The sequence below is a fragment of the Furipterus horrens genome, unplaced genomic scaffold (assembly GCF_987537825.1).
Source record: "Furipterus horrens unplaced genomic scaffold, mFurHor1.1.pri manual_scaffold_7, whole genome shotgun sequence".
NCBI lineage: Eukaryota > Metazoa > Chordata > Mammalia > Chiroptera > Furipteridae > Furipterus > Furipterus horrens.
Window position 1 is genome coordinate 72,095,536 of NW_028327177.1, and position 25,901 is coordinate 72,121,436.

At 38.4% G+C, this 25,901-nt stretch overlaps 1 protein-coding gene across 1 annotated transcript in view; it reads right to left on the reverse strand.

Moving 5' to 3' along the window:
* MMP16 (matrix metallopeptidase 16) overlaps positions 1-25,901 on the reverse strand; it is a 311,468-nt gene that overhangs the window by 158,043 nt on the left and 127,524 nt on the right. Inside the window, exon 2 of the mRNA XM_090282917.1 lies at positions 1,832-1,980. Coding sequence (XP_090139043.1) covers positions 1,832-1,980 — 149 coding nt within the window. The remainder of the gene's footprint in view (positions 1-1,831; positions 1,981-25,901) is intronic.

Consider the following 25,901-nt stretch of genomic DNA (forward strand, 5'->3'; position numbering starts at 1 on the left):
GATACAAAAATGCCTTTGATTTCTGAATACTGACTTTTTACCCAGCTATTTTGCTAAATTCACTTGTTAGGTAAGCAGTTTTTGGTGGAGTCTACAGGGTTTTCTATGTACACTATCATGTCCTCTGCAAGTAATGACAGTTTTACTTCCTCCTTTCCAATTTGGATGTTTTTATTTCTTCTTCTTGTCTATTCGCTGTGGCTAGAACTTCCAAAACTATGTTGAATAAAAATGGTGAAAGTGGATACCCTTGTCTTGTTCCTGATCTTAGGGTAAAAGTTTTATTTTTTTTCCCACTGAGTATAATGTTGGCTGTAGGTATCATGTCCTTTTAATGAAACAGAAATAGCATGATGAATATCTGCTTTAAGCATTAGAAGGCAAAAAATATAATTTAAAAATTACATATTTAATTAGTTCAATAAGTCAGGTTTAGTTATGTATGTCTGAGCCCAATATTTCGGTATTTAAAGTTTAAAAAGAAAAACGTGCCCTACCCTGGCTGGGTGTCTCAGTTGATTGGAGTGTCATCCCGTCCATTAAAAGGTTGTGGGTTCAATCCCAGGTCAAGACACATACCTAGGTTGTGGTTTTGATCCCTAGTCAGGAGACATACCTAGGTGTGGTTTCAATACCCAAACAGGGTTTGTACGAGAGACAACCGATTAATGTTTTTCTCTCACATCCATGTTTCTTTCTCTCTCCGTCCTCCTCACTCTCTCTCTCTCTCTGTCTTTCTGCCCCTCCTCCTTCTTCTCTCTCTAAAATCCATAAACATATCCTCATGTGAGTCCTAAAAAAAAAAAAAAAGAAAATGTGCCCTTATCAAGATACAGCATGGTAAACGTTCCCCAACTAAACATCAAAAGGTCCAGATTCTTCAGCTACCTTGGACTCTGTTTCTTTATGACTGTTCCTTTATTTAAAATGATAGAAAAAATGCATCCCTCTCTTCCCTCCAATGGACGGTTGATATATGATGATTACAGTAAACGATGAGAGAGCTTTACTTAGTCAAGGACTCAGTAAACACAAACGAAGCTTCCCTGCACTGAAGGAATTAATCACTTCCTCTTGTGCTCTCCAGAAGCAATGCTTTTCATCATGTTGGGAAATTCCAGTGCACCTGTGGTGAAATAATTCATGACTATGTACAAGTCCCTTTGAAGAAGAGACCAAGTCCTCTGAGGCTGTCTCTGCCTCTTTCATAGATAAAATGCCCAGTAAAGAATGATTGGTTGAATATAAATATGAAGAAATGATTGATGAATTAATAAAATGACAAACATTATTAAAGAGTTAATAAACAATTGAAAACAGAGACTTTTAAGGGAAAATCTCTCCTTGATTTAACACAGAGAACTGTTGCTCATGGGAGGCTAATAAACTAATGACTGGCTCTCTGCTACCCTCTTCCCCAACGAGTCCTGATTTATACTGTTTCCATTTTCATTGGGTCAATATTTTAATTTGGTCATTTCCAAGTGGCTAGTGTGACATTACTCAGGAATGAGATGTGCCTGTATGCCCTCCCCAGCTGTACAACCACCAACACATCACTGATGGTCCCTCTTCTTGTAGTGGCCGCAACTGGGCCCACTGCGACTCCCCCCACCTTTTTCATTTTCTTTCCTATTTTGAAAATATGCTGCTAAAGTCATATGAGTAAATTTGACATCTCAGAGGACTGAAGTTTTAAAAAATTAAATTACAGAGGACAGTTCATGAGAATAGCACAACCCAGTTTGAGGTTGCTGGGTTCATTACAGATTTTCACACAACATGGTCTGGCTCAAGAGCCCACAGAAAAAATGCAAGAGTGACGACTTACTCAATGGTGTTCCGGTCCACCTTGCCCGTCATGTTGATGCCATAGAACTGCTGCATGGCCGCCAAGGCAGACTGCAGGGTCTCTGCTGAGCGCAGCACCGACATCCGAGGCTCTTTTGGAGGCAGGTAACCATACTTCTGCAGCCACACCTACAAGAAAAGCAACGTCCCTTTGCAATCAAATTCACAACACAACAGTGGTTTCATAATAACGAGTTATGTCTATAGCAGACCGTTGAACTTTATTTCCTGTAAGGGCATATGTTATTTAAGAGTTTTACCTCTTTTTAACATATATTCTGTACTTCTTAATTTCAGCGGTTGTTACAAATTTTTCTAATATACCTAGAAATGCTAACTGGACTTCTTAATTTCAGCGGTTGTTACAAATTTTTCTAATATACCTAGAAATGCTAACTGGAAAAAAAAATGAATCATTTTTTGCAAGCTAACAATTTATAAGGCACTGCAGTAAATACTGGCTAAAATCACAAATAAGATCATTCCTGCCCTCTAGGAACTTGACCTTCTCAAATATAAGTTGGCATTTTTTTCCACACTGTCACCCACTGGGACATCCTGCTGGAAGGGGAAGGAATGGGCATTTGTCACACCTAAAATGTCAGTTTCTTGAAACCTGGCCAATAACTCCAGCTGGGGTGAGTCACATCCACACAAGGAAGCCATGGGATTCTGTCCCAACATTCTGGGTACAAATTCTATGCTACCAGTCTACCCAACTGTAGCTGTATGTATTGAAGGGTAGATGAATGTTTCTCATGCAAAGAATATTCTTTCATATTTAAGGCAAGTCACTTCAATCCAAATAATGCAAGTGCGCAACATTTCAAATACAGGTGAAATCAGATGATCTTAAGTAGGTTTGACCCTATTCTCCTCTTAGCCAGGGAGGGGCAATCTGGGAGGTCCATGAGAGAGATGGCAGAGGTAAGCTCATATCTCAGTGGTGACTACAACAATTCAGAGTAATTTAAGGTTAGATTTTAAAAACCCAGGATAGCTGGGGGAAGAAAAATCATCAGCAGAGAGCAGATGCTGCCAGTTTTTACAGTCTATGCATTACTTTTAAATGCACAGTTGTATGTCCAGTGCAACTGTATATTTAAATAAGGTACCCATCATGTGGTACCTTATTCTAGTCTTCCACAGGCCTCTAAGGTTTCTGAAAGTGCAGTGAGCTTCCTGTCAGCTTGAGAAGGGCTTGAGTCATCACACTTCTGGCACAGATAGCAGTGTGCTGTGTAGTGGAAGGTGTCCCCTCCCGACCTGAGTCTGCCCTGTAAGTGACAGTCCCAGTAAGCCCCAGCTTTCCCTAACACCTGACACATTTCCATGTGGCCTTACAACCTAAACAGCAAGGAGTTATTCTCTTGGTGAAAATAAACAGCAATTGTAGAAGTTGATTCCACCAAAAGAAACCAATATTAAATATACCTGCATCTTAACATGTGAAACACAAGGTGAAATATTTTGTAGTATTTTCAAGAAACTGACCCCCTGAAGGTGCAAAACTATAAGAACAGTGCCCTGAAAGTAAAACAAAACATTTATTCTAAAAATATTTAAGAGATTAGCAAAGCGTTGATGTCAGGAAGGTTTATAGTGGAAACTCCATCCAGTAAACTCATGCACCAAACAATGATGACATGCCAAGATACTGGTCTCACCTACATACATTCTGTCAACTACCTGTCAACTGTCATGAGGTCTGAAACAGATGCCATATTTTTCTGAATGAAGGCAATATATTATTTACTAGGAAACTCAATGTCCATTGTGCTGTAACTTCCCCCAAATTAGAAGATTTCAGCTTAATTTTTAATAGTACATGTGCACTTAATATTCTGAAGTAGAACTCTTTTTTTTTTCTTCATAATACATTGTTTGCATTCATTTCTTACTTGCTGGAGAGCTGACCTGTTGCTAGATTACTTGTGGTGCAAAGCTACCGGCAATCACATTTATGAGTAAAGAGAAAACCATTAATAATAAACCCTGTAATTTATATACAAATAGAAAGACCATAAAATAAAAATTGTAAGTGCATAATCAAAAAATAGCATGTTCTAAAAAATAAATATTTGATTTATGCCTTAGCCTTTCAAACAAATGAGTTAGAATACTAAAAAAATGAATTATGCTTTTTTTCAAGTTCTCTTTTATGTCATTTATCAGGAAAAGCTGTTTTTCCAAGTGATTGAGAAGTGAGTAATTCTTTTTAATTGTAAAATGTCAGGTAAGCTAAGAGCTCTACCATTTTTATGGTCAAAGTTTGTTCCTTGGCCTACAGATAAATGTAATTAAGATTATGGGTCACCTTGAGTTGGCGATCCTTAATGTCACTGTTTTTTATTAATCAAGAAACCTTCTCTAACATCATCAGGAATTGGCCAAGATTGAAACAGACTCATAGACACAGAGAACTGATGGTTGCCAGAGGAGGGAAGTTGGGGGACTGGGTGAAAAGGTGAAGGGATTAAGAAGTACAAAATAGTTAGAAAATAATCTCAGGATTGTAAAACACAGCATGGGGAATCAAATCAATAATATTATAATAACTATATATGGAGCCAGGTGGGTACTGGAAATATTGGAGGGATCGCTTTGTAAAGTCTCTGATTGTCTAATCACTGTGTTATACACCTCAAACTAACATAAAATAATATTGAATGTAAACTGTAATTGAAATAAATAAAAGATAAGAAAACACTAAACAAAATAGGCCAGTGATAATTCTCAATTGAAATGTGTAATACATCTTTCCACAAAACAGTGGAGTCTCAAGCATGACTATCTTGGTGTCAAATTAGAGCAGTGATTTTAAATTGGTGCGCCACAAAAATTTTTAAAACATGCCATACCTGACTAGTTAGTCAGGGGCACTGACCTCTTTTCCTTTAGATTGTCAAATAAAAAAATGACAACGACTAATACAATAGTCACCCAGTGTGAATGAATCAAAATTATACTTATATTTCATAAGATTGGTCAAAAATATATTTTTGGTATGCCAAAGGATTTTAGTAAATAACTTATGTGTGCCATGAGATTTTAAAAGTTGAAAATTGCTGGGTTGGGGCATGATACCAGCAAGCCCTGAATGATATATCTTATTGAAGCAAAACTTCAATAGACAACCTTATTCTAGGTGAATATGAAAATCAAGTAATCACACCTACAATAAAATGCAGTATTAATTGGATCCACAGTGCTTCTTTACACAGATAATATTCAATATGGAAGCCACAGATGAAAACAAATATTTTATAAAATAATCCTTTATTCACCCAGGGAGTATCCTCTCTTGAGTTTGTTTTTGTTTTTGAGAGTCTGATCATTTTTGGTATGAAAGAAAAGGAAGATCTATACCAAATATCCCTAAATAATATGTTAATATAATGCTCCTTGAGAAGATTAAGTTGGTCAACAAGGTGACATAAAATTAGCCAGACACAAACTGAATGGTACACTAAAAGTCATTGGTAGGAAACCACTGTGGTTGCATGCATAGTGCTTTGTAAACACTAACTCTAAGTTACCAGTGCATGATGGTCAGGTACAAACACTGGTCTGTGGTCGTCACAGAAGGACAGAAGACTGGAATAAGTACCTCATACTATTTTTATGGAAAAAAACCCTCTGGTTTCACAGCAAAGCACAGCAGATAGCTCTAGTGCTTTACCATTTGAGAGTAGTGAGCCATAGGCAGACATGACATAGAGGAAGATCTTCTTTCTATGCTTTTTGCTACCACTAAATTCAAACTTATAATATCTTACTTGATAAAAAATTAAATTAGGGAAGTACACAAAGGCTTTTTAGCAACCACAGGCTTCCCCAGAGAGCACTCAGGAGGAGAGCAAATCTCTGCCCGCTGGCAGAGACGGGACTCGACCAGGTGGCATTGGCACTGAAGGATAGAACACAGCGTGCTGCTGTGCAACATCTCCACAAAAGACCTGAAGACAAAGTGGATAGAGTGACTCTCAATCAACTAGCCAGAAGGAAGATCCTACCAAAGAGCATCTGAAATATAACCAGACAGCATAAACAAACGACATAAAGGGTAACCCAAGAACATCAGGCTCAGGAGATCAGAGACTGCACCACTGAAACACCCAGATCTCCTATAAAGAATCTCATACAACAAAGCTGGGAAGTCAAAGCAGACAAATCCAAAAAATAAAAACAAACAAGAATCCAACATGGTAAGAGGTAGAAATAACATCTCAATGAAAAGAGGAATCCCCAGAAAGAGAGGTAGATGGAACAGACATAGCCCAAATGTCAGACACGGAATTCAAAACTATGGTGGTGAAGAAGCTCAATATGCTCAAAAACCTCAAAAACAACTATGACAACCTCCAAGGAGGTTACTAATAGCTCCAAGAAAATTACAGGGAACTTGCAGAGAACTACACCAGCATAAAAAAAGACATAGAAACTATCAACAAGAACCAGAAAGAAATGAAGAATGCAATCTCTGAACTGAAAAACACAGTAGAATCAGTCAAAAGCAGACTAAACGAAGCAGAGGATCATATTAGTGAGTTAGAAGATAATGAAGAGAAAAATTCCCAGATAATAGAGCAAAATGAAAAAAGATTAAAAAAGTATGAAGAAGAAATAAGGGAATTACAGGATAGCATAAGGAAAAACAATATCAGAATAATTGGAATTAAAGAGGGATAGGAAGAACAAGTAATAGAAAAACTGATAGGAGAAATAGTGACAGAAAATTTTCCAAACCTGATGAGAGAAAAAGTTATACAAGTTCAGGAAGCACAGAGAGTTCCAATGAAGAGGAACCCCCAAAAATCCACTCCAAGGCACATCATAATTTAAATGGCAACATTCCAAGACAAAGAGAGAATCCTAAAAGCAGCAAGAGAAAAACAGCAAATAACATACAAGGGAGCTCCGATAAAGCTATCGACCGATTTCTCAACAGAAACAGTACAAGCCAGAAAGGAATGGTCTAAAATATTTCAAGCAATGAAAAACAAAGGCCTACAAACAAGAATACTCCACCCAGCAAGGCTCTCATTCAAAATGGAAGACAAAATAAGGAGTTTCCCAGACAAAGGAAGAATAAAAAAATACATCTCCACAAAACCAGCATTGCAAGAGATGCTAAAGAGAATGTTCTAAGAAAAAAGAAGGAAAAAAAAAAAGAGGAGAGGAACAGAGGTACAAAGGGAAATGAATAACTACACGTCAATAATAACCTTATGTAAATGGATTAAATGCTCCCATTAAAAGACATAGGGTAAGGGAATGGATAAGAAAACAGGACCCACATATTTGCTGTCTAAAAGAAACACACCTCAAAACAAAAGATTTACACAGACTGAAAGTAAAGGGATATAAAAAAATATTCCAAGCAAACGGACCGTAAAAAAAAGTCGAGGTAGCAGTCCTCATATCAGACAAAACAGATTTCAAAGGAAGGGCAATAAAAAGAGACAAAGAAGGACATTTCATAATACTTAAAGGAACAATCCATCAAGAAGATATAACACTGATAAACATATATGCACCCAACATAGGAGCACCCAAATACATAAAGAAAATACTAGAAGACCACAAGAAGGATATTAACAACAACACACTCATAGTAGGGGACTTCAACACTCCATTATCAACAATAGACAGATCACCAAAGCAAAGAAACACCAAGGATATACAGGCATTGAACAACACACTAAACCACGTGGACTTAACTGATATATATAGAACTTTTCACCCCAAAGAAGCAAAATATATATTCTTTCCAAATGCACATGGGACATTTTCAAAGATAGACCACATGGTAGGACACAAAACAAGCCTCAACAAATTCAAGAAAATTGAAATTATGTCAAGAATTTTTTCAGACCACAATGCCTTAAAACTAAAAATGAACCTCAGAGAAAAAAATCAGACACCCAAACTCATGAAGAATGAATAACATGCTATTAAATAATGAATGGGTTAACAATGACATCAAAGAGGAAATCAAGAAATTTCTAGAAACTAATGATAATGAACATACAACAGCCCAAAACCTATGGGACACAGCAAAAGCAGTCCTAGGAGGGAAGTTCATAGCAGTACAGGCATATCTGAAAAGGATAGAAGAATCTCAAATAAAAAATCTAACCCTAAAACTACAAGAACTAGAACAACAACAAATAAAGCCTAGGGCAAAAAGAAGGAAGGAAATCATCAAGATCAGAGCAGAACTAAATGGCATAGAGACTAAACAAGCAATCCAAAAGATCAACAAAACTAGGAGCTGGTTCTTCAAAAAAATTTAAAAAATTGACAAGCCTCTAGCCAGGCTCATCAAGAAAAAAAGAGCGAAGACCTAAATAAACAAAATCAGAAATGAAAGAGGAGAAATCACGACTGATACCACTAAAATACAAACGATAATAGTAAAAAATTACTACAAACAACTGTATGGGAAGAAATTTGACAACCTAGATGAAATGGACAAATTTCTAGAAACATACAACCTTCCAAAACTTAATCAAGAAGAAGTGGAAAGTCTCAACAGATCAATAACAAAGAAGGAAACTGAAACAGTAATCCAAAATCTTCCTGCACACAAAAGCCCTGGACCGGATGGCTTCAGAGGCAATTTCTACAAAACATTCAGGGAAGAACTAACTCCTATCCTCCTCAAACTATTCCAAAAAATCCAAGAAGAGGGAAAAATCCCAAACTCTATGAAGCCAGTATTACCGTAATCCCAAAACCAGATCAAGACACAACAAAGAAAGAAAACTACAGACCAATATCACTGATGAACATAGATGCTAAAATCATCAATAAAATATCGGCAAACAGGATCCAGCAATACATCAAAAAGATCATACATCACGATCAAGTGGGATTCATCCCAGGGATGAAAGGATGGTTTAATATTCGCAAATCAAAAAATATAATACATCACCTAAACAAAATGAAAGACAAAAATGACATGATCATATCAATAGATGCTGAAAAAGCATTTGATAAAGTACAACACCCATTTATGATGAAAACACTCAGCAAAATGGGAATACAGGGAGCATACCTTAACATAATTAAGGCTATATATGAGAAGCCTGAAGCCAACATCATACTCAATGGGCAAAAACTGAAAGCATTGCCCCTGAAATCAGGAACTGTCCACTCTCCCCACTACTATTCAACATAGTGTTGGAAGTCCTAGCCACAGCAATCAGACAAGAAAAAGAAATAAAAGGCATCCAAATTGGGAAAGAGGAAGTAGAACTATCATTATATGCAGATGACATGATAGTATACCTAGAAAATCCTATAAACTCCACTAAAAGACTACTCAATATAATAAGTGAATTTGGCAAAATAGCAGGGTACAAAATAAATATACAGGAATCTAAGGCATTTCTGTACACCAACAATAAAATAGCAGAGACAGAGGCAAAAAAGAAAATACCATTTACTATAGCAACAAGAAAAATAAACTACCTAGGAATAAACTTAACCAAAGAGATAAAAGACCTGTACTCGGAAAACTATGTAACACTGAAGAAAGAAATTAAGGAAGATACAAATCAATGGAAGCAAATACCATGTTCCTATATGGGAAGAATCAACATCATCAAAATGGACATACTATCCAAAGCAATTTACAGATTCAATGCAATCCCTATTAAAATACCAATGACATATTTCACAGACCTAGAACAAATACTCCATAAATTCATATGGAACCAAAAAAGACCCCGAATAGCAAAAGCAATCTTGAGACAGAAGAACACAGCAGAAGGAATCACAACACCAGATATCAAACAATACTACAAAGCCACTGTGATCAAAACAATCTGGTACTGGCATAAGAACAGACATATAGATCAGTGGAACAGAATAGAGAGTCCAGAAATAAGCCCAGGCCTCTATGGTCAACTAATATTTGATAAAGGAGGAAGGAGCATAAAATGGAGTAAGAAGAGCCTCTTTAACAAATGGTGCTGGGAGAACTGGATAGGGACCTGCAAAAAAATGAAACTAAACCACCAACTTACACCACACGCGAGAATAAATTCAAGATGGATCAGACTTAAATGTAAGCCATGACACCATAAGAGTCCTAGAGAAAAACATAGGCAGGAAAATTTCAGATATCTCATATAACAATATCTTCACGTATACATCTCCTAAGGCAAGAGAAATAAAGGAAAAAATAAACAAATGGGATTACATCAAACTAAAGAGTTTCTGCTCAGCAAAAGAAAACATCAGCAAGATGAAAAGGAAACCAACCATATGGGAAAACATATTTGCCAATGACATCACAGACAAGGGACTGATTTCCAAAATATACAAAGAGCTGATACGACTCAACGTCAAGAAAACAAACAACCCAATTAAAAAATGGGCAAAGGACCTGAACAAACACTTTTCCGAAGAGGACATACAGAAGGTCCATAGACACATGGAAAAATGTTCAACATCATTAGCCATCAGGGAGATGCAAATAAAAACAACAATGAGGTACCACCTTACACCTGTCAGCATGGCCATCAGCAACAAATCAACGAACAACAAGTGCTGGCGAGGATGTGGAGAACAGGAACCCTACTGCACTGTTGGTGGGAACGCAGACTGGTGCAGCCACTATGGAAAACAGTATGGAATTACCTCAAAAAACTAAAAATGAAACCGCCTTTTGAACCAGCAATTCCACTACTAGGATTATACCCGAAAAATCCTAAAACCCTAATTCAAAAGAACTTATGCACCCCTATGTTCATAGCAGCACTGTTTACAATAGCTAAGTGCTGGAAACATCCTAAGTGCCCGTCTGTGGATGAGTGGATCAAAAAACTGTGGTACATTTACACAATGGAATACTATGTAGCAGAAAGAAAGAAGAAACTCCTGCCATTTGCAACAACATGGATGGAACTAGAGAGAATTATGCTCAGTGAAAGAAGCCAGGCAAAGAAAGAAAAATACCATATGATATCACCTAATACAGGAAACTAAAGAACAACACAAACAAAGGAACTAAATAGAACAAAGAGCAGAATAGCAGTCAATAAGGGGTTGGGGGGAGGGAGAGAAGGGGGATAAGTAAGGGAAAGATCTAGTCAAGGAATGTGTATAAATGACTCATGGACATGGACAACAGGGAGGGATATGATTGTGGGAGAAGGGGTGGGCTGGGTGGGGGAGAGATATGGGGGAAAGATGGGACAACTGTAATTGAAAAAAAAAATTAAATTAAATCTACAAACTAATATTTGAGAATAACTTCCCTGTTAAGACTCAACCATATATAGACATCAATCCTCACACATGGTTATTTGAAATATGTCCCTGTCTTCAGTATGGTGTGAAAATATTTCTCCTGTATGATTGGAGATACCAAATTTGCCTCCTGAGATCATTTGTCCCTTCGATACTTTTTTTCAAAGTTCTGAGATGCACGTGGTAGATAGTTAAGGAGTAATTTCTTCTCATGTGCATTTGGGAGTAAATGACATCAAATTCGTAGGGCCGTGTGACAAGTGAGAATATGTAAATCCACAAGCATAATTCTTGCTCAGTATGTCATATGTTTTGTTCACTAATTGCTCTGAGTTCTTGAAACTGCTTCTTCTCAAGTTAAGATTTGTCCTTGAAATGAGGCAAGACTGAAAATGCAGGTGAGATTTGAGTGGTCAGAGTGCTGAGGAAAGACAAACCACAAAGTTAAACAACCATGTACTTCTTGGAAATTCCCTAAGTCCCAAAACAGAAAGGGGCAGTGTGACAAACTTGGCAGATTTGTTTTGGTTTTGGTTTCAGTTTCTTACTTTGCTTCATGTTGCTCACTAGACAGACACATGCATTGAGAGCAGTGAAAACATATTAAGAGAAAAACAAGATTCTTGGAGGCACAACTTGACTCCTTTTACTGTCAGGACTTAGCTCATCTCATCATCACTGGCATAACACCTACAGAAGTTGAAATGCAGCAACAGAATCTAACTTTATAATTTTATTAACCAATGTCACCCCAATAAATTCAATAAAAACTTTTTAAAAGACTTTCACCCCTGCGTTAACACATTCAGATACTTTGCCATCTTTTAGACAAAATCCACTTCCTGCACTTAGTTACTATTCCAATGCAGGAAAAATGAAGAGAGTGATATTTTCTGCAGAGCAAGAAAACATACCAAGCAACAATAGGCCAACACTTAAATATTAAATTCTGGGCCAACAGATATTGCCTTCACTAGACTATAGTATAAACAGAGTAGCAGACACACAAAGCTTCATTAAATCCATTCCGAAAGAATGTCTTTGTAACTAATATTTCATGTAACTACATTGTGAAAATCTATATTAATTAACTGAGCAATCCACACTCACATTTTGGGGTAATGTCCTGAAAGATGATTATCAATAAAAACAAGGAGATATTAGTAGTTCTTCTGCTTAATGGCAAATGCGAGCAGAGAATGTTTAGAATATATATTTTTACTAAGTCTCTCAGGCCAGTATTAAGGGCTAGAGAAGTAAATTTTCCTCCTGTTATTGAACCTAAAATGTTTCTCAATGCCATAAGATAAAATGAAGATTTACTAGGGTGAATCACAAGTACAGGATCCAACATATAGAGAAAACATCTCTAAATGATGTTCAAACATCCTTAAAATTTTTTGAAATGATTACATTAGTGAACTTATTACATCAGAAAGGAATGCATTTTAGAAATTATAGAAATTATTGGAGGAAAAGGGAGGAAGGGTTTGTAATTTTATTTTATCTAGAAAATCACTTTGCAGACCATGCCTCTTTGACTGATCCTGGTGTCTCAGGTCTAGTTCATTTCCTGCAAATGTCTGGTGTGGCCCGTGCAAGCTCTGTGTACTCAGTCATCACATGATCAAAATGGAGGAAAATGGCAAAGGTGACTAGCACATCACAACCTACAACTAGTATCTGTGATGTATTAAATGGACTTACAGATTATCTCTTCTTAAAAAGTAGAAATTTTACAATATTTTGTGATATGATGGATAATGACTAAGAAAATACTTTGTATCATACAGATGTTTCTAAATAATAACAAAATGCTTAAAAAGTTGTCAAACTTAAATAAATTCTGCATTTTCTTTACAAAAAGACAAAAGTGCTGTCCTTTGCTGTACTGACAAGCATGTTCAAATGCTATGCTACTCAATAAGGGGTGTTTGGGGAGTTGAAAAAAAGAACATTGAGTTTGTCCCACCACAATAAAAATGGTGTCTGAGCAATGCAGGACAAATAAACTGCTTTGGAGAGGAAGGTGTCCCAGACTGAGACTACTGTAAAGACTGTGTTTGGAAATGTTTCCATTATCACATTACTTTCTACTTAAAAAGATATAGATGGGAGGGATCGAGAAAAAGGAAAAAGGACTCATGGACATGGAGAGCAGTGTGGTGATGGCAGGCAGGATGGAGGTATAAGTGAGTTAAATGGTAATGAAAAAATACAATAAAATTTTTAAAAAGACAAAAATGTATTGTCTATTAAAACTCTCAGAATTTCCTACCCTAAATTTCCACCTATAAAATAACCTGACCAAAGGATAATTACAGTGTGTTTAAAACCCATTTCTTAAAAATGGAGAAAGGCAACACCTTCTAATTTGTCTTCAGGACCAACTGACAGACATCAGAGAAGATGGAAATTTACCAACTGAATTTTACTAAAACCCCTGCACAACTGACAGATAGAATTACAGCCTGAGTCTCACATGTGCAACCAGCTAATGATGTAATTTCCCACTTGCAGTGTGTATTTTCTGTGGTGTCCTTTTGGCCATGGCAATTTTTAAGAAGACAGAAATAAAAGGATCTTGAAATTGCTGTATTCCAAACAGTTAAATCAGCATTTTCAAACTAATGAAGTATATTCAGTCTCAGAACTGTTCAAGAAAATACAATGATCAATGATAGTTCTAATGAAAGTAAAACAATATATATGATTAATAGAGCCCTGGCTGGTTTGGCTCAGTGGATTGAGCGTCGGCCTGCGAGCTAAGTGTCGCTGGTTCGATCTTCCAGTCAGGGCACATCAGAGAAGGAAAACTCTGACTCCAAAAAACCTCCGCTGCCTTGCGGCATACCTCTTCAGGAGAAAGGCTAAGGGAGTAAACCCCAACAGAAAATCCGGAGCCGGAGTCCCTAAGGCGGTTTGACGTTGTAGTCAACACCGGCAACTCCTGCGGCGCACCTGAAGCCAAGCTGTATTGACTCCGTCTTTCCCTTGGACCCTTCAGCTGCGAAGAGAGGGGGGGTCTGCTGCATGGGCAACAGCAGACCCTCCATATCACCCTGCCCAGGCTCTGTAGCTTCAGCTCCACTGGAGAGGACACTCCAGCGTCATCGCAAGATGTCGATTCAACACGGGAGGAGACAGATACCGTGTCACTCCCGAGTCGGACTGCACAGCCATTCTCGGCGGTGCAGATAGACTCTTAAGAAGCTACACCATCGTCTCTCGAGACGGACGGCTGCCGACGATATATGATTAATAAGTAAAATACCAAAATTATTTTTTAATTTTGTCATTTGTTGCTCATCTTAATATTTCCATTTTGAGTGTGTTTTAGAATATGCATGGTGTTTAGTATATTTGTTCATGACTGTAATTCTAAGAGGATAAAAGTTAAAGAAAATTAATTGATGGAGGTAATGCAAAGTATGATCACAGATCTTTTAGAAAGAAATTACTGCATTTTTTAAAATGAGGCTACTTCTTTAAATTCATCATTCGTTCTAATGTGACATGTATACTGTCCTATAAGATGAGCCAGCAGTTTATCAACATCAATATATTATATTCTGAGTGCGACAGTTCCCAAGTTCTTCCTTTCTGTCCAGTGTTATTAGAGCTTTTCAAGTTCTGGAGAGTAAATTCCTTAGAATGACTTGTAAGTGTACCAATATTTCTCAAAGCATTTGCTGCTCACTTTGCTCCCTGGAACTGCTCTCTGGTCATATGGCTACCAGATCTTGGTGAGAATAGTGACTGCTACCTTTCCTGACTGCCATCATGGACCAGTCTCGATTTACCTGTATTATCTTTCGTCGTCGGCAGCCATCCGTCTCGAGAGACGATGGTGTAGCTTCTTAAGAGTCTATCTGCACCGCCGAGAATGGTTGTGCAGTCCGACTCGGGAGTGACACGGTATCTGTCTCCTCCCGTGTTGAATCGACATCTTGCGATGACGCTGGAGTGTCCTCTCCAGTGAAGCTGAAGCTACAGAGCCTGGGCAGGGTGATATGGAGGGTCTGCTGTTGCCCATGCAGCAGACCCCCCCTCTCTTCGCAGCTGAAGGGTCCAAGGGAAAGACGGAGTCAATACAGCTTGGTTTCCTTTAACAAGATTGCTCTTAAGCATTATTATCTCTGCTTTAAAAAGGACAGAATAAAACCCCAGAAAGATTAAGGAACTTGGCCAAGGACACAGCTGTTAGAGGCATAATGAGTGTTCAAGCAGAGCCCAGGCTGTTATCCGGCTGGCTGAGTTCCGGAATGTCCTAGGAGACCTGATTCAATTTCAAATCAAGAAGGCAGACCATGTGAAAACAGACCTACAGGAGCTGACATCCCATTTAATATCATGAAAGGACACCGAGCTGTGGATGATACATAACGTGTATATTTTGGATGTAATACAAACTCTGGATTTGAGAGCTTCTTGAATGCCAAAACAGCCATGGACCTCCAATAACATTCTTATTTTCATGCTAGAATACTCCATACATGGTAATGGCAGTTTTATCGTTTAAGACAGCCCTGCAGCCCCAGCCCTCTACCAGAGAACCCCGCCTCCTTCTCACTTTGTCAGTCATTCATGGCATTTTCTCATCTTCCGGGATGTTGTCTGTCAACTGTGTTTATACACTCTTGCTAATTTCTTGTATAATTAATCCCTGAAATACCATCGAGGTGCTGAAAACAGGCCAACTTAACCCTGTCATGGTGACCTTGCCCCAGTGCCCACACTGCTGTAACACTGCTGTTTAAACCAAAAATGCAAGAGTCAGCCGTAATCCCATTTTCCTCATCACTCAGATCCATCACCATATCCTGGCCTACTCTGAGTGGAAACTCTTCTTTCTGCTCTAACCACTGTCCAATGCACCATTGCTTCCCACAAGAAATGACCAGACGCTCCCCTGCCTCCACACTTTCCTCACCCAACTAGTGTGACCTGTGTTCTTTTTAAAGTGGTAAAATATATGTAATCTAGACTTTTAACCATTTTTAAGTGGTTGGAATTTATTTAGCGGCATTTACATTCACATCATGCATCTAACACCACCATTCAACTCCAGGCTTCCTCAATCTTTCGAAGCATTATCTCTATACCCATTAAACACTCTTCTCCCATTACACTCTTCTCCCAGCCCTTGGTAACTTCCATTCTACCTTCTGTTTATGAATCTTGTATTCCAGGTACCCCATATAAGTAGTCATACAGCATGTATCCTTTTGTGTCTGGCCCATTCCATTAAAGATACTTTCAAGGTTCATCCATGTTACAGCATCTAGCATGTAACATTGTTGTATGTATATACCACATTGTGTTTACCCATGGATCTCTAAATTGGCATTTGAGTGGTTTCCATCTTTGGATATTGTGAATAGTCCTGTCATAGACATTGGTCTAGCAACATTTGTTTGGTCCCTGCTTTCAGCTCTTTGGGGATTATGACTAGAACTGGAATCGTTGGGACTATGTGGTATTTCTGTGTATAATTTCTGAGGAACTAACATACCATTTCAACAGAGGCTTTACCATTTTACATTCTCACCAGTAGCACACAAGGGGTCCAATTTCTCCATATCCTCTTTAACACTTGTTACTTTCTGTTACACACACACACACACACACACACCACAGACACAACCTATCCAGAAAGAATCCAGCCATGCAATATAAAAAATAGAGCCATTTATTGAAGAAGATACAATACACCAAAAACACTGTACAGAGGACAATGACACCTCAGTCCTCTTCAAAGGAGGAACCTTGGGATGTCACGCATTTCTCCCAGTCTCCATCAGCTGCTCCATCATATTTTCCTGATCGCACCAACAGTCTGAAATCTCTTCCCTCTCAAAGGTGATTTTAGTTTTAGGGAAATCCAGAAGTTGCAGGGTGTGAAATCTGGGCTGTAGGGGGCGCTGAGTCACCTGGGTGACTTGATGTTTTGCCAAAAAGCTCTGCATAAGAGGTGATTCATGAGGAGGCGCATTGTTTTGAGGAAGCTGCCAATCACCAGGTGCCCATAGCTGAGGACTTCTGAATCATCCAACTAGTTTTCGTGGAGAAATGTTCAAGCTTAACACAAGATTTGATGCATATTTATTGCTCTACTCACTCAGTCATTTTGAATGTGATGGCTACACAGTACACATACATGCTCACTCAATGGCATCTACCACCCCCACTGATTAGTACAGTGAATTAGTCATTGTTCATGCATGTGCATTCCAGTTCAGTCTCCTTGGCTGCCAGGTTACAATGATGTCACGCAAACTATTCTTGTTAACAACAGTTGGGCTTTTATATACTATACTATATCACACACAAATTATATACACTATATACACATATGTAATATACACACATATATGATGTATATGTATATGTGTGTATGTATATGTACAGTATTCTCTCACTTATTGCGGGTATTACGTTCTAGGCCCCCCCGCGATAGGTGAAAATCCGCGAAGTAGGAACCTTACATTTGTTTTAGTATTTATATATACTTTAAGGCTTTATAAACCCTTCCCACACACTTATAAACCGTTCCCAGTCCCTTATTAACCTATCCCGCTCCCTTATTAACCTTTTCCACACTCTTATAAATACTACTTATGTTCTTAAACATATTCTACACTCTTAAACCTACGTAACTTTAACATACGTATACAGTACTGCAAAATTCCACGACAGAGCGAAAAATCCGCGATAAATAATTAAATAAAATATTTTTTAAAATCCCCCAATACAGTGAGGCCACGATAAGTGAACTGCGATATAGACAGGGACTACTACATACATATATATATTTGCAATTCTAATGGGTGTGAAGTGGTATGACTTCTCTTTTTTCAAATGTAGATCAAAGAATATCATTCACGTGATGATACCCCTTCAAACAGTTCACCAGTGACTTAATATAAAATTCATATTCTTCACTGTGGCCTCCAACTCCATGCAAAGTGATTGGTGAATCTTTAACTTCTTTTCAGAGCATCGTCTCTTGACATTCAGGCACATGGTCTTTTTCTCTGTTCCCACAACAAGCTAAGTTCTTTCCTGCTTTGTGGTATTGAACTTACTTTTCCTATGCAGGTAATACAAAAATACATTTTTCCTTATTCTTTAAATTTTAGTTCAAATTAGACTTCTTTTGAGAAGCCTTTCCTGACTGTACTGTCCCGCATCCTGGAAGTTATCGGGATCACTACATGGGAGCTTTGTTTATTCACATATTTGGTCTTTATATGTCTCATTCAACATGGCAGACACAACACTTAGTGCAGTTTTGGGCATGTTTCCTGAGCTTGAGTGATAGAATTATGCACGCTGGTAATTGGGGAAACCATGGATGAAAGCCCAATTGATGTCACAATGGAAACCACACCAGCTATATTTCACTGTTTTCTGCACTCTAGGTTTACTTTATAATTATTCCACTCCCCACCCTCACATACAGACAACTAGATGCTGATGAGGAATCCAGTGCCCAAACGTGGATAAGAAATCTCAGTTTATCACATACTTTGCAAAGGTTAGTAACTTGCAGGCACCTCTGGATAAGCCTTAGGAAATTCAGAATGAGGAACTGGAGTGATGTTTGGGTGGCTGTTGGGAAAGCACTTGAGGATTTTACCTTTGACATTTGAGATTCTACCTTCCATCCACACATCTGGAGACAAAAATCAATGTGGACTTGTTTTTACCACTTAAAAATTGTTTTCAGGAAAAGTACTGGTATTCCACATAAAGAACTCACCAAGAGCTAACATATATTATGCCAGCACCATGTTAATCTTTTTAGGACATTAGCTCAGATGATTATCACAACAAGCCTGCAAAGCTAGCATAATCTTAATTTTACAGGTGAGGAAAGGTGTTGAGAAGGGTGAATGAACTTGTTCGAGGAGTAGAGCAAGGTGGTGTCCTGGGGCACAAGTCTCAATCAGTCTAAAATGGCCTTGTCCTTAGAATGGCCGGAACCGAGAATACTTGTTCCTATGTTCCACATGATTAAAGGCTATGAGCACAGGCCATTCTAGGCAGGAATTGGCTGTCTTGTTCACATAGCTGAATCTCATCCTTGTGCAGATGGTCCATTTTCTTGAACAAACAAAATATGACACAAACAGAAATGTTCAGACCATGATCAGCATTATCTATCTGTCCAACAAAACCACTGTGATCAGTCACAGGAGAAAGTAAGAATGAACAGCTCCTAAGAGAATGAACATTATTACAATTCTCTTCAAACAAAACTATGTCCTTCAAAACAGCACAACCTTCTGCAGACACAGAGGAGGGCATCTCCTATCTGTTTTGGATTTCCCCTAAATGGTAAGATAAAAGGTTTTATTTCACCAAAACATGAATCCACTGAGGTTTTAGAAGGACTAAACTTTGACATAAAGTTTGAAGTAAAGAAGGAGAGATAACAGGGATGATTGTCCTGCCCTAACTCCAAAAGACAGAGTGAATAGAGGAAGAGTACTTAAAAACAGTAACAAAAACATGTTTTCCAACTCTCACAGCTGAGGGCTCTCACAGCTTTCCCTCTCCAAGGACAATCTTGTGCTTTAAACCTTGAAAGCATCCATCCTTTGCCCAGAGGGTATATAGTTCCTGGAAATAGGAAACTTACTTTTTAGGGGAATAGCATGAGAGTTTAGTGTTCACTATAATTAAGGTAAGTAAAAGATTAAATGATCTATAAAATGGAGTTGTTTCTTTTTCCAAAATAATATTACCTGTGCCTTAAATATATATGTACTTTAAGGTTAATGAATAGAAATTAAAGTTCCTCAAAGGTTAGAAGCGTTCCAGATTCCTCCAAAGAAGCAGGGACTTAACAAACAAATAAAACACCTCTTCTATGGTGCACCAACTCCACAAATATTTACTGAAAACCTATTATGTACAGGCTGGTGGCTAGGTCTAGGGTCACAATAGTAACTAATACAGAAGCAGTGCTTTGTCTCTGAGAGCTGATGGACTGATACTGGCTGGGAATACAAATATTAAATAAACATACCTTCTCAGATTGTGAACAGAGTGTTGTGAAAATCTAACTAAAGGACCTAATTTAAATTTAGGGTAAAGAAGACACATGAACTGATAGTTAAACTGAAACTTGAAATATAAGAAAAAGGTAGCAAAGAAAAGACAGAATATAATAGTCAGGAGAGAGAGGACAGACACAAAAGCCCAGATGCAGGGGGTGAATTTAAAACATGTGGGCAAATTATTTTACATTGTCCCATGAAAAAGAGGCATCCAATGTCTCTTCCCCTTGGTTATGGACTGGTCCAGCACTTGTTTTTGATCAAGAAAATATAAATGTGATGCTGCCCAACAACTGAGGCTACATTAGGAGAGTGACACAGCACCATTCCAGCTCTCTTTGGGAGCACAACCTACATTTGTAAAGAAGCCCAGGCCACACGGATGTGTCCCTACCAACAGTATCAGTAAAGTCCCAGCTAATGGGCCAGCATCACCCACCAGAAACATGAATAACATGCATTCAGGTGACTCCAGCTACCAGCCTACAAACAGAACCTGCAGACCCAAGTCGCCCAGGCTGATCCTGCCCAAGTTATAGGTTTGTGAGCAAAATAAATGCCGTCGTTGTGTGAACCCACTCAGCTTAGGTAACGGGAATAGCACGAAAGCACTCCTAAGTTTTCAAGGAATTGGGGCATGAGTCTAGGAAAGAGGTATGTGATAGGTTCATGCAACAATGTGCAGGATCTTACTTGTGCAGGTGTAATGGGGAAAGAGGAGAGGGTTTTAAAGCTCTAAGTGATATCATCAAATTTGTGTTAGAAAATTATTACTCTGGATGCTGTGTGGTAATAACTTGGAGTGATATGAACACCAGTGGAAAAGTTGGGAATAAATGCAATTCTGGAAGTAGTTGGGGAGTAAGTAAATGAATTCATAATACATTTCAGAGGTGGACACAGCTTTGTAAGCTGTAAAGTATGTTACAGTTGTTGTTTTTGTTATTATTACTATTACTCTTGCTATACTATTTAAGCATGGTGCATACTGTTTTATGGGCAGACTGCTATCCACTGTGATACAAAGAAACAGTCTAGTGTTTGCCATCAAGGAGCTCATGGCCCAGTCATCTGAGAAACAGGCAGGTATTATGAGACAATATCTTGTATGACCACCTGGGTAGGGCATCGCACCTCACAGGGTAGAGCTCTTGGTGATGGTCACAGAATGGGAACATAACTTCACAAGCATTCCAAAACATTTAAATCCCTTGCATTTATAAAAAGTTCCTCTGTCCCCCTTCCACCTTCAAGGTCACCTCCCTGGACCAGACTCTCCTTTACTCATACTTGAAAGTTGCATCACTTGCCTAACTGCCTAATTAATTTCCAGGCTCCGTTCTTTCCATTTTGATCTACCCTCCTTAGTACTAAAAGATTAATTATCCAAAAATGTCATTTCCTTTTTTTAACTTTCCTGTTCAAGACACTATGATTGCTATTATTCACTTCCTGAACTGGTTTAAAAGCTCATATTCTTGCATTTAATAAACTCCAAAAGCTCAGACATTTCTACATCTGCAACCTCAGCTCTTTAGAAACCTGTATCTCCCTGGGAATTGTCCAGACTAGTTTGTCTATGAGCTACAGAATATGGTTCCAGACTTATCTATGTGAACATCAGCCCCATCTACTCACTGCTGTCCTGCCTAAACCAGTGTGCTTTAGCCACTGGGTTTCAGGCTTCCTGAGGTTTTTACATCCCTCACCTCCCACGGCATTAGCATGTAGGCAGTCTGCAGGGACCAGTGATATGTGCTTGGAAAGGGCACAGCCTTAGATTCTGGAAGACACCGGTTGAAGCATGGATCAGACATTGATAAGCTACAATCTTGAGCAAAATTGTGGCCTTTGTAAGTCTCAGTTTGTGTATCTATAAATGGATGATCATACATATCACAACCTACAGAGCTATGGTGAGGATTCCATAAAAGTCCCTCCAACAGAGCCTAGCATAGAGGGTAGCACAACAGTTCACAGGAGATTAAAAACTGCACTTTTGTGCAAGTTACAATTAGTTATAGAACATAATTATATGTCCAAATATCTGAAGAATATATGACAATTTTAGGTAAATGTAAATTTTTGGTACATTCTTAACAAAAATATCTATGATCTCTAAATCCACTAAGAAGAAACCACGAAACAAAACAAAAGCTGTCCCTCTGCTCTCCTGTGACATTACAGATGACATCCCATGAGCCTCTCTGGAATTTCACCCTCACAGGTACAGGTCTTTTGAGCTGTATCTATGCACTACCCTAAGTCCTTTTTCTCTGGGTTCCTCTCAACCCATGTCATGTCTTGTAATTTGTTTTGTATCTTTAAAAATATCCTCACCTGACGACATGCTTATTGATTTTAGAGCGGAGGGGAGGGAGAGAGAGGGAAGGAGAATAACATCAATCTGAGAAAGAAACTTTGAATGCTTGCCTCTCACACGCACCTCGTCTGGGGACTGAACCCACAACCCTGACTGGGAATCGAACCAGCAACCTTTTGGTTCACAGGACAATGCTCAACCAACTTAGCCACACAGCCAGGGCTTGTCTTGTAATTTAAGATAATACTTTAAAGATCAGCTCAGAATCTGACCCAGCCATCAATTTTAGTTTTTCTACTTTCCTTCTCAGAACCTATCCCTAACTGCATTTATTTTATCTTTATAAGTTGTTACCTTTCCTAAAATATACAAATCCATGGATCAGTTCTCCTATTGGATCAAGTGTCACCTACACACATTGCCTGAGGAAGTATCCCGCCCCTTTCCTGACTTTTCTTTGAAAATCAGGCAGGCAGGTGATATCTGTCATATGTTCCCTGGAAATGTGAACAACAACACAGCAAGACTGACAAAATTGCAAGGGTTGTGCTATTTAAGGACAACATTGGACAGAAAGAGGGAGGTCAGGAATAGGACAGAGAGAGAGAGAGAAACACAGAGAGATAGAGAGAGGGATAGAAAGAGAGAGAGAGAACAAGAGAGAGAGAGGGAGAGAGGGGAAGAGAGAAATAGACAAAGAGAAAGACAGGCCGAGGGAGGGAGGGAGGGAGAGAGAGAGAGACAGAGAGAAACAGAGAGAGATGCAGAGAGACAGAGAGAGGGGAGAGAAAGACAGAGTCAGACAGACAGGCAGACAGAGACAGAAAGAGTGAGAGACAGACCAAGACAGAAAAAGGAAGAGAGATACAGAGTCAGAGAGACAGACAGACAGACAGATAGGGAGGGAGAGGGAGACAGAGGGAGAACAAAGACAGAGAAAGAAGAAGAGAGAGAGAGAGACAAAGAGGGAGAAAGACAGAGAAAAAGAGAGAACTGAGAAAAAGATAGAAAGAGAGAGACAGAGAAGGAGGAGAAAAAGAGAGACGAATGAAACACCAGTAGCCACAGGGCCCCAAAGGAAAAGGGCCAACAGAAGACAGGATGAAGATGCCAGATGCATAGCAAGAGTCAGAGGCCTCATGCAAGTTGAGGGGATTATTTCAGGTCACATCCATCAGGACTGATCAAACTTAAGGGAAAAAACCCCAAACTCCATGTTACAGAGTATTGGCAAAGCTGTAAAACACAAGCCTTCTTCCAAGCTGCTGATGGGAATGTAAATTTATACATGTTGGAAACAATTAGGAATATATTAAGATAGATGTAAATATCTTATGACCCTGCCAATTTATTTATGGGAATAGTCCTTAGAGAAATTTTCGCACATGTGCACCTGGAGACTTGTGTGAAAATGTTTGTAACAGTTTTCCTAACAGCAAAAATAATAATAATAACATGAAGGAAAACTCTCACTGGTGAATGAAATGGATGAATTAACTGAGGTGTGATCCTTTAGCATTTACTGTACAACAGAATAGAGAAGAGGCTCTGACCTCCTCTGGTGTCTGGTCACTTCCCTTTGATCATCCAGTCTCTTCAGAGAGAAGCCTTCCAAACTCACCCCAAACAAGTACATCTCCCCTGTTATTGAATATTTGTATAGCCTGTTTCATTGCTCTAAGGCAATATCCAAAACACATATTCATTTTATGTGACTTGCTTGTCTCTTACTTCTGGACTGAGGGATCCCTGAGAGAAGAGGCCATGTGTGCTAGTGGTCTAGAGCATTAGATGCCTCCTTTTGATGGGACAATGCCAAGAAATATTTAGTAGCACATGATTTTAATACACTAGGAAAGAAGAATCCAAGTGGCCTTGTAATCAAACAGGAAGAGGAGAATGTAAACTACTGATTAGTGAAACACACACTCATGCACAGGAATGCACACACACTCATACCAAAGCATACACTGACACACTCAAACAAGCACACATTCACACACTGACACAAACCCTCATACAGTCTCACACACTCAACACATTCACACACCACACACCCATACACTCATTCACACACTCATAATAACACACTCAAACTCAAACACATACACACACCTGTATGCTATATTTTCATGTGCACAGAAAACTGTTACATGTTTACATAAGAAATCATTAAAAATGTTGACTCCTTATGAGTAGAATTTGGTGAGTAAAGCATTAAAACAGAAGATTCTACTTTGGCACTATTTAACTTTTCAATGATTAGAATTTTAAAAGACCTAGAAAAATATATAAAAATTCAGAGGCAAAATATTGTTAAAAAAATTCGTTTTCGTATAACATATTATATCACACATAATTTTCACAGCTTGCCTAAAACAATACACCTTAAATATATATCAGGGACTGTACTTGTACTGATTATGCAATGAGACCTTCGTTTCTGCAGCAGAATCATTAGACCACTAGCCCAGTAAACATCACGTTATGTAGCTAATTTGTGTTTAAAGCTATTTTGATTTGAAATATTCTGCAAATTAAAATTTGAAATGGCTCAACCCCACGATTCCAATCTACTTGAGAAAGAGGAATACAGCTCTATGAAAAAAAATTACATGATGACATTTGTATTCATTTAAAAATATCCTACCTCACTCAATATGTACTGTTGCTCACAGAATTGTATTCAATAACATAGATAACACTGACATTTAGGGGTAACAGAGTAGACAATAAGATATGCCAGTGGACTATGTCTATTCTAGCATCCTGTATTTGGTACTATACACACCTGACTCATCTGAATTTTCTAAAATCAGAGCAGAAATAGAAAAACGATCAACTACAAGATCAACTGTGACAGTCATAGCACTGCTTTAGTGGAGTGTTTTTTTTTTTCCTAGTCCTAATTCTAAATGGTATTTTCTCCTAAGCTTTGTGACCCTGAAGATATATATGTATAATAATAGCCTTGGAATTTCAGACCAGAAAAAAAAGCAGCCTAAAATGGAAGTCACTTAAGAGTAATTCACATCAACAATATACATCAAATTGGAAAAGAAATCGGTTGCTCTTGTTCTTTGTATTTGTTGATACTTCCTCCTTCCCACTTTGCTCCCCTCACCCAAAAAAATTATATTTCAAAAGTTTGAAAATAACCTGCCTATGCCAATTTTCCCACACTTCGGTAATTCATCTTCCCCTAAGGAAACAAGGTACAGAACCCCTCTGATTCTGCCAAGTGCCTGGAGTACTGCAGTTTTTCAGTATATGGAAGCTGCTAACAACAACCACGTCTTCATGCAGTACCGAAGTGCTGATGCCCTTTCTCTGTAACTCCGGGACAGTCCTCTCTCCAGAGCTCCAAAAATGCAAATCACATTTTCTAACAAACC